The 10,350-nt window shown below is 48.8% G+C and overlaps 1 protein-coding gene across 1 annotated transcript; it reads right to left on the minus strand.

Moving 5' to 3' along the window:
- Positions 1-7,494: 7,494 nt before the first annotated feature.
- OXT (oxytocin/neurophysin I prepropeptide) lies at positions 7,495-8,486 on the minus strand. The gene is made up of 3 exons (XM_001115045.5): positions 8,244-8,486; positions 7,735-7,936; positions 7,495-7,650 (listed from the first exon to the last, which is right to left on the minus strand). Exons 1-3 carry the CDS (start codon positions 8,361-8,363, stop codon positions 7,595-7,597), a joined length of 378 nt encoding a protein of 125 aa, XP_001115045.1. The 5' UTR covers positions 8,364-8,486; the 3' UTR covers positions 7,495-7,594.
- Between the last annotated feature and the right edge of the window lie 1,864 nt (positions 8,487-10,350).

Consider the following 10,350-nt stretch of genomic DNA (forward strand, 5'->3'; position numbering starts at 1 on the left):
TGTGGCTTTTCCAACTTTGTTCTTTTTCAAAATTGTTTTGACTGTTCTAGTTCCTTTGTCATGCTGTATAAATTTTAGAATCAACCTAATGATTTCTACGAAAAAATCCTATTGGGAGTTTAATTAGAATTGTGTTGGATCTTTCAATCAATTTGGGGAGAACTGACATCCTTACTCTGATGAGTCTTCCAAATCAATAAACAAAATATATCTCTCCAGTTATTCAGGTCTTCCATTTCTTCCATCAGCGTTTTATAGTTCACCATATAGAATTTGTATATATTATGTAAGATTTCTATCCAAAATATTTCATGTTTTTCACACTATTTTAAATAGTGTTGTATTTTAAAATGTAATTTCCAAGTAGTTATTGTTAGTATATAGAATTATGAAGTATTAATGTTAACTTTGTATCCTGTGATCTTGCTAAATGTACTTATTAGATCTAATAACTTTTTTGAAGATTCTTTGGGATTTTCTACATAGACAGTAATTTCTTTCTTTTTTTTCGCTGAGGATTTTTGCAACTTCTTTCCATGCCTCCCCAGTCAGTGTGACAGCCATGCTCTGCTCAGACTTCATCTTGTTGCATCATGGTCAGGACATTGTTCCCAGCAGAATCCTGGGGTAATCATGGGGTTCACCTCCTGAATTTCCTTCTGTCTATCATGCCTGAAATAGTTGCTATACATATTTTATCCTGTTTTGCAACTGCTTATGGTAGAGGGGCTAGTCAGTTACCAGTTACTCTGTGGACAGAAGCAAAAGTCCTACCTTAATATTAAAGAGAAATGATTGACCCTTCTGCTTTCATCTTGCTTGGGTCATAGACATAATGCTCGAAGAACAAGTAATAGTTTTGTGACATGAGGACAAAAGGTATATACTAAGGCTGACACAGCAGGAAGGCAGAATGGGTTGGGTTGTGAAGGCACTGTGGAATGGTTATACTACTAGTCCTAAAATGCAACTAGCCCGCAAGTTGCATGAACAAACTGTTAATTCAAGGTGCTATCTGCTGGGTTTTCTGTTACTTACTATAGGTGGGTACAAAAGTAATGGCAAAAACCTATTAGGTTGCACCAATCTAATAATAAATTCAGTCCTAATTGATATAAAATTATAGCACAGAAAAAAGGTATATAACAACCTAATTTATGACTTAGATTCAAACATCAATATTAGTAAATCAACTGCAAAAGACTAAATAGAAGAGTACATCATGAGCAAATAGGATTTCTTAATGAATGGAAAGATGGCTCAACAATGGGAAATTTATTAATATAATTCTCCAAAGAAGATAAACACTGTCATTGCTAGGAGTTCAAAGAGTATCCAGTTACCTAATACTCTGGCTGAGAATGCTAGCTGTTCATCAAAATCTCTTCTCTCTCCATATCATGTATCTATTGCCACAATTAGATATGGATTAACATGATATGGAGTAACATATCATGTATTATGTTACATGGGTAACAAACTGCTCCCAAAATGAGGTGGCTTAAACACACCAATTATTATTTCCCATCACTCCATGGGTTGTCTGAATGGTTCTGGGGAAGCTGGCTGGATTTGGCTATCTTGACTGAACTTAGTCATACATCTGTTAGCAGCTGATAGCTCAGCTGTGGAATGTCTCTGTTCCACGTGGTCTCTCATCCTCCAGTAGAGTAGCTAGCCTGAGCCTGTTCTTGTGATGAGACAGAGGAGCAAAAGAACAAACAAGGTGTACAAGACTTCTTGGGGTCTAGGCTCAGCTTAGATCTGCCATTCATGACTTCTGCCATATTCCATTGGCCACAACGAATTGTTTATGACAAACCACCATGGAGACATTTCAAAGTAGGTGGATGAGAACTGATTCAAGGAGTAGAGAAATAGACTTCTCTTGATGGGAGAAATTGCAAAGTCATATTATGGATGCAGCTACAGGGAGAGGTGGAGAATTGGGGCAATTTTTTTGCTATCTACCACAACTTCTTTTATCGTAATGAAATTATTGCTGGGAGCGGTGACTCATACGTGTAATCCCAGCACTTTGGGAGGCCGAGGTGGTGGGCGGATCACCTGAGGTCAGGAATTCAAGAACAGCCTGGCCAACGTGGTGAAATCCCGTCTCTACTAAAAATACAAAAAAATTAGCCAGGCGTGGTGTCACGTGCCTGTAGTCCCAGCTATTCGGGAGGCTGAGACACCAGAATCACTTGAACCCCAGAGGTGGAGGTTGCAGTGAGCCAAGATTGAGCCACTGCACTCCAGCCTGGGTGATAGAGCGAGACTCCATCTCAGAAAAAAAAAGAAAAGAAAAGAAAAGAAATTGTAGCTATATTTCTCCGCCTCCATTGCAGTAAGGTAGGCCACATGACCATGTTTTTGTCAATAAAACCTGAGTAAAAGGAAAAGTGGCACTTGAAATCTTTTTTTTTTCCCTTTGAGACAGAGTCTCACTCTTGTCGCCCAGGCTGCAGTGTAATGGCACGATCTAGGCTCACTGCAACCTCCCCCTCTGGGGTTCCAGTGATTCTCCTGCCTCAGCCTCCCAAGTAGCCGGGATTACAGGTGTGAGCCACTGTGCCCGGCCAGCACTTGAAATCTTAAGACGGTGGGTGCACCTCTTACCTTCCACACTCTTTCCCTTTCCACCAGGTGGCATCCACAGCCCTCCAGCCTGAAGCATGCAGGCAGTGACAAGGCCTAGGGGATGACATAACTATATGATGGAAGAAAACTGGTTCCTAAATGTCAGGGTGGAACAGAACCAGGAATGTTCGTGTCAGGCTGATAGAAAAGAGAGGGAAATAAATATCTATCTTCCTTAAGCCCACAGTGTCTCTTTACCATTTGAGTGTTTTTATTACAACCGCCTAACCTTACCTTAACTAACTATAACCCTCAAATTCTGAAACAATTGAAAAATAAAACAAAAGAACATGGCTTATGGAGGCCAGAATACTACCTTTATTATTATTATTTTAGAGATGGGGTCTTCTTCTGTTGCCCAGACTGAAATGCAGTGGCATGATCTTGGCTTACTGTATGTAATCTCCGCCTCCTGGGTTCAAGCAATTCAAGCAATAATCCTCCTGAGTAGCTGCAACTACAGGTGCACACCACCACGCCTGGCTAATTTTTGTATTTTTTTGTAGAGACAGGGTTTTGCCATGATGGCCAGGCTGGTCTTGAACTCCTGACCTTATGTGATCCACCCCCGTCAGCCTCCCAAAGTGCTGGGATTGTAGGCATGAGCCACTGCGCCCAGTCAGCCCTCTGTGTTTTAAGGCTGCAAAAGAAAATACTGCAGGCGTTGGATCCCAGGGAAAGAATGGCCCAGTGGGTGGGTGCCTGAGGGGGTGAGGGGACCCTGAAGTCTCTCCCAAGGTGGGGAAAGCTGGGCTGACACCCCTCTGCTCTGTGTCAGAGCCACTGGGGTGGGAGGGAATGTGAGGCACTCAGAGGAAGGAGTGGGGTCCCAGTGGGAGGCCCAGACGTCCTGCGAATGTGGCAGGTGGACAGGCAGCTTGGAAAGCGCAAATCCACAGGCTCATGCCTATGCGAGTGGAGGTGGGGGGTCCCTCAGGTGTTCCGTGGGCAGATGCTCCCCTCTCTCTCTGGGTGGTTTCTGAGGGGCCAAAGAACTTTTTTTTTGTGTGTTTTGTTTGTTTGTTTGTTTGTTTTTTAGGACGGAGTCTCGCTCTGTCGCCCAGGCTGGAGTGCAGTGGCGCGATCTCGGCTCACTGCAAGCTCCGCCTCCTGGGTTTACGCCATTCTCCTGCCTCAGCCTCCTGAGTAGCTGGGACTACAGGCGCCCGCCACTGCGCCCGGCTAATTTTTTGTATTTTTAGTAGAGACGGGGTTTCACCGTGGTCTCGATCTCCTGACCTTGTGATCCGCCCGCCTCGGCCTCCCAAAGTGCTGGGATTACAGGCGTGAGCCACCGCGCCCGGCCGGGGCCAAAGAACTTTAACCACTTTCCTCAAATACCCCTTTCTGTGTATCCAACTGTTCTGAACAATTTGAAAAGAAGTCCATGTTCTCCATTTTGAGTCAATCTCTTGCTCCCTTGTATGACAAATCTCCCCTCCTCCTCACTCCCAGATGTGAGGTCAGAAGAGGGGCATCCCCTCAGAGCCCCAGCAAAAACCATTTCACTGTGCCTTAGGCCACTGGGGCTTTCAAAAGCCTCACTGCAGCTGCCTGAGGTGGCTCACACCTGTAATCCCAGCACTTTGGGAGGCCAAGGTGGGTGGATCACCCACCCTGGTCAGGAGTTCGAGACCAGCCTGACCAACACCGTGAAACCCCGTCTTTACTAAAAATACAAAAAAATTAGCCGGTTGTGTTGGGGGGCACCTGTAATCTCAGCTACTTGGGAGGCTGAGGCAGGAGAATTGCTTGAACCTAGGAGGCAGAGATTGCAGTGAGCTGAGATTGCACCATTACACTCCAGCATGGACGACAGAATGAGACTCTGTCTCAAACAAACAAACAAAACCTAATACTATGTAAATGCCATGCCAATTGTTGTTATACCGTATTGTTGAGTCAATGATGACAAGACAAAAATGTCTAGACATGCTCAGTAGACAATTTTTTTCATAAATACACAATCCCAGATTGGTTGGTTCCACTGGTGTACATCTCACAGAAAGGACCAACCGTTTAATTACAAACAAAAGTGAACCAATCCCATGTATACAGTTTCATGCATTTTCATAAACTGAGCACACCTGTTTCACCAGCTCCCAGGCCAAGAAACAGAATCTGAGCAGCAACCAGGAAGCCCCTGATACTGTTTCCAGCCACTGCCCACCCAAACCTCGAGGCCCATATATCTTTTTGGCCTGTTTTGTACCACCTGTGAAGGAAATCTTACGGTGTTCTTCAGTATATGTTTTCAGTCTTGCACCTGTGGGCTCATTCGCCCTGCCCCACCCTGGTTGCGCCTGAGTGTGGGGAAGCCCCAGGAATGGTCTGTTCCTGTTTTCTTTGGAGTGAGAGAGTGGGCGTGGGCCTTCTGAAGTGCACTGCCTGGTGACATGGGCAGGTGGATGGGGGCGTGTTCTGGGGACTAGGCTTTTATCTGATTCCCAGTGTCTAGAAGCAGGGATAAATGTGGGAAAGGAAAATTAATAAATTTCAAATCACAAAACCCCAGAATCACTAAGTCAAAGGGAAAAGTCAAACTGGGAACTGAGTCAGGCAAAGCTGCCTCCTATTTTATTCCTAAATAAGAAACTACAAAGAGCTACATACTTCCTTCACAATTTACCTACAGGGAAATTGCTTGTGAGCCTCATTTTACCCTGGCAATGTAAATTGATAGCTTATCTTCACAGGTGCAGGACAAAGGCCAGAACTCTTAAGTCATCCCTCTGCTCACCTGAGACAAATGCATACCTGATTTCTCCTTCTGCTGAATTGTTTATGTAAAAATGCAGATTCACTGAGCCAGACTAAGGCATAAGGGACTATTTCTCTACCCCACTCTCACATGTAAATTGTGTATTCAGTGAAAGGCTGAACAAAGATTCAAAAGAAGGCAACCTTTTGTCTCTTATTTCCCTAAGACCTGGCAGCCCCACAACCCCCCTTTGAGTTGTCCTGCCTTTCCAGAACAAACCACTGTTCATCTCGCATGTATTAATCAATGTCTTATGTCTCCCTAAAATGTATAGAACCAGGCCAGGCGCAGTGGCTCATGCCTGTAATCCCAGCACTTTAGGAGGCTGAAGCAGGTGGATCATGAGGTCAGGAGTTCCAGACCAGCCTGACCACCATGATGAAACCCTGTCTCTACTAAAAATATCAAAATTAACTGGATGTGGTGGTGCGCACCTGTAATCCCAGCTATTCAGGAGGCTAAGGCAGGAGAATTGATTGAACCCGGGAGTCGGAGGTTGCAGTAAGCCGAGATCATGCTATTGCACTCCAGCCTGGGCGACAGAGCCAGAGAGCAAGACTCCATCTCAAAAAAACAAAACAAAACAAAACAAAAACCAGAACAACAACAAAAACATCAGGCTGTACCCTGACTGCCTTGGACACATGTCCTCAGGGAACCTCCTGAGGTGTGTGAGGTGTGTTCTTAATCAACTTTCTTTTTTTTTTTTAAATGGAGTTTTGCTCTTTTGCCCAGTCTGGATCTCAGTTCACTACAACCTCTGCCCCCGTGGGTTCAAACGATTTTCCTGCCTCAGCCTCCCAAGTAGCTGGGATTATAGGCACCTGCCACCACCCCTGGCTAATTTTTGTATTTTCAGTAGAGTCGGGGTTTCGCCATGTTGACCAGGCTGGTCTCGAACTTCTGACCTAAGGTCATTAACCTGCCTAGGCCTCCCAAAGTGCTAGGATTACGGACATGAGCCACTGTGCCTCTCCCTTAATCAGCTTTCTAATATGATTGAAACTTTGGCTGGGCACGGTGGCTCACACTTATCAACCCAGCACTTTGGGAGGCAGAGGTGGGTGGATCACCTGACCTCAGGAGTTTAAAACCAGCCTGGCAAACATGGTGAAACCCTATCTCTACTAAAAACACAAAAATTAGCGGCCCGTGGTGGTGGGCGCCTGTAGTCCCAGCCACTCAGGAGGCTGAGGCAGGAGAATCGCTTGAACCTGGGAGGCAGAGCTTGCAGTGAGGCGAGATTGCACCATTGTACTCCAGCCTGGGCAACAAGAGCGAAACTCCGTCTCAAAAAAAAAAAAAAAACATTAAGTTGATTAAGACCTGTCTCAGATACTTTTGCTTCACTGATAGGAGATAGAGTTTAAGAGATTTTCTTTGTTCATGTCATTTCTGTGGCCCTGGACTCTCAAGATCCGCTGTCCGCTTGTGAGGTCCCCAGCCCTGACATGTTTTATCGCACAGGCAGGAGTAGGGCTGCCAGGTCAGACCCAGCCCTGGGGACACCAGGGAGAGTCATGCAGTCATTCAAGCCCAGTCCCCGCAGCTTGGGCTCCTCTTCTGAGCATGCCAGTGGCCTCCTGGGGTCAGCTCCTAGGAAACATGGTGGCCCTTCAGCTGCTCCCCAGGACCCCCTCTCCCCAGGCCCGCTCTGCTCCTTCAACTTCTAAGTGTGGCTCAAGCCTCCTTTCAGGGGTCAGGAAGCCATTCAGTGTGCACTGACCACTTCCCGTCGTCATCCCGCTCAGACCCTTGTCTGTATTTGCTCCCTCATCCTCGTCTTTTGGAAGATTTTGAAAGATCCCCTGAAGTGCAGCCTTCTGTAGGCCTCAGCCCAGGCAAGGAGCGGGGAGCTGGGACTGTTCCCACGTCCTCAGAGCCTTTGTGCCCCTCCCTCTTCCAGCCCCTCCAGGATGGTGGCAGCCAGAACAACACCCGCTCTGTCCCCTCGGGCAGCCGGGACACGTCTTCCTTGGCCAGCTCTGAATTTCTGCTCTGAGTGCAACAAGCCACAGGTCCAACGGGCGCGATCTTACAGTCACGCAATGCCCCCTCCCCGTCCCATTTCTGGCACTTAGACACGAGTCGAGTTGGAGGAGAAAAATCTGCTTTATTTTATTTTCACCATTTCTGGGGTGGCTATGCAGGAAGCGAGTGGCGCGCTTCGAAGGTGTTCGGAGCCATCAGGTTTCAGTGCTGGGAGAAGGTAGCTTCCATATCGCAGGCAGGGTCGGCGTGGCAGCCGTCTGGAGGGAGAGGTGGAGTCAGGAGACCCCCGGCCGCGTCCCCGCCCGCCTCCCCCTGGCCCCAGCGCGCCTCGCCCTGCTCACCCGGGCTACAGCAGAGGCCGAAGACGGCGCAGCGGCCGCCGCTCCCGCACGCCTTCTGGCCCGACTGGCAGGGCGACGGCAGGTAGTTCTCCTCCTGGCAGCGCAGCGCCTCGGCCGTGCCCACGAAGCAGCCCAGCTCTTCCGCGCAGCAGATATTGGGCCCAAAGCAACGGCCTTTGCCCCCGGGGCCGCAGGGGAGGCACTGCGGGGACGGGCGGGGTGAGCGGGAGGAGCAGGAGCCAGGGTGGTGGTGGGGACTCGGAGGACCCTGCGAGGTCGGGCGGGGTGCGCGGGGCGAGGATGCTGGGGTCCGGGGCTCGGAGTTCGGGCGGAACAGCGGGGCTGCAGGCGCGCTGGGTCGCCCTCTGGGCCTCGACCGCGGTCAAGGGCGGAGCGTCAACATCCACTCAGCTCCTGGGGTTCTCAGGCGAGGCCGGAGCGGGGCGCGCCCCTGTGGCAGCGGGTCCCTCCCGCCCCGGAGCGCCGCGGGACCAGGGCTGGGGACTTACCTTGCGCACGTCGAGGTCCGGCGCGGCCCTCTTGCCTCCCAGGGGGCAGTTCTGGATGTAGCAGGCGGAGGTCAGCGCCAGAAGGCCGAGGAGACAGCAGGCGAGGCTGGGGCCGGCCATGGTGCGGGTGCGCTGGGTCCAGGGTCGGTGACTGGTGGCGGGCTCTCCGGCCTGGCCTTTTTATGCTTGGGCATTGCGTCGGTGGAGCTCTGTTTAAGAGGTTGGTAGTATGACTGGTCACAGAGGGCCGCCGTGGGTCAGGCTGTGTGTGTACGGGCTTGCCTCTTCATTAGCAGGGCCTGGGCCCGGGTAAAGGTCACCGCGTTGGCTAATGGTCTGGGCACAGAAGGTGAGGTGCCTTGCGGAAGGGAGCAGGCCGGGGTGGCCTGGGCCACTAGGGTGGGACAGGGAGAATTTGAGGTGGGGTGTAGCCCAGCCAAGGACTTTATCCAGCCTCCCAGTACCTCGAGGAGCAGGGCTGGGGCAGGGAAAGTGGACACTGGGACCCCTCCAGGTTGGAGGAGGCTCCGGCAGGGTCTACCCACCCTCTTGGCCCACCACATATGTGGATCCTTGTCCCTTCTTTTAGGAACATTTCCTCTTCCTAAACCCAAATTTCTGGGAAACGTCTTCACCCTCACCACACAGCAACACCCACTTCCCTGCACCCGGAACTTAGATAGGAAGAGATCACATCTGTCTCTAATCGGTAACAGATACTCCACCTTTCCTTTCACTATAAATTAGGCAACAAATCACAGCGGAATTAGCAATACCTGTAGCTTTGTCACAAATCGAAATAACAGATTCCTATCACAGCTGTCACAAATGCGTCTATATACTGTTTAGATTCATTATATCTTCAAAATTATCACAGTTATTGGACCACCAGATCTTGCTATCTAATGGTTAATAAAGAAGCACATTTTGACACCACCAAAATGTGTTTTGGCTGGGCGCCATAACTAATGCCTGTAATCCCAATACTTTGGGAGTCTGAGGTGGGCAGATTGCTTGAGCCCAGAAGTTCAAGACCAGCCTAGGCAACATAGTGAGAACCCCCAGCTCTACAAAAAATACAAAAATTAGCTGGGCGTGATGGTGCGCTCCTGTAGTCGCAGCTACTTGGGAGGCTGAGGCAGGAGTACCACCTAAACCTGGGAATTCAAGACTGCAGTGAGTATGATGGTACCACTGCACTCTAGCCAGAGTGATAGAGCGCGAGCAAGACCCTGTCTTAAAAAAAAAAAAAAAAAAGTTTTAACATTTTGATATCTGAATATAAATATATATATATATATATGTATTTTTTCTTGAGATGGAGTCTCTCTCTGTTGCCCAGGCTGGAGTGCAATGGCGGGCGCCATCTTGGCTCACTGCAACCTCCGCCTCCTGGTTTCAAGTGATTCTCCTGCCTCAGCCTCCCAAGTAGCTGGGATTACAGACCTATACCACCACGCCTGTCTAATTTGTGTATCTTTAGTAGAGAAAGGGGTTTCACCATGTTGACCAGGCTGGTCTCGAACTCCTGACCTTAGGTGATCTGCCCGCCTTGGCCTCCCAAAGTGCTAGGATTACAGGCGTGAGCTGCTGCACTTGGCCCTATAATTGTTCTTTTTTGTAATTACATTTCTTTCGTTTTCTACATCAAAATTTTTTTGGCCGGGCGTGGTAGTTGACCAACCTGGCCAACATGGTGAAACCCCATCTCTACTAAAAATACAAAAATACAAAATACAAAAATACAAAAATTAGCCAGGCATGAGGCAGGCACCTGTAATCCCAGCTATTCAGGAGGCTGAGGCAGGAGAATCACTTGAACCCAGGAGGCGGAGGTTGCAGTGAACCAAGATCATGCCACTGCACTCCAGCTTAGGCGACAGAGTGAGACTCCATCTCAAAAACAAATTTTTTTTTTGTATTTTTAATATATCTCAAAAGGAAAATAATTAAAAGAAAAGATGGATTACCCCAGTGGGAGAGATATTGCTAGATATCATGAATAAGGAAGGAAAGGCGCTGCTCAACTCTCCCTTTGTGAAAGCACCTGCCACCCAGCTGCTGGGAGTGCTGTCTGCAGGTGACCCTCAGGGGTAGCTCCTCTAGG

Source organism: Macaca mulatta, chromosome 10 (genome assembly GCF_049350105.2).
Source record: "Macaca mulatta isolate MMU2019108-1 chromosome 10, T2T-MMU8v2.0, whole genome shotgun sequence".
In the NCBI taxonomy this organism is placed as follows: Eukaryota; Metazoa; Chordata; class Mammalia; order Primates; family Cercopithecidae; genus Macaca; species Macaca mulatta.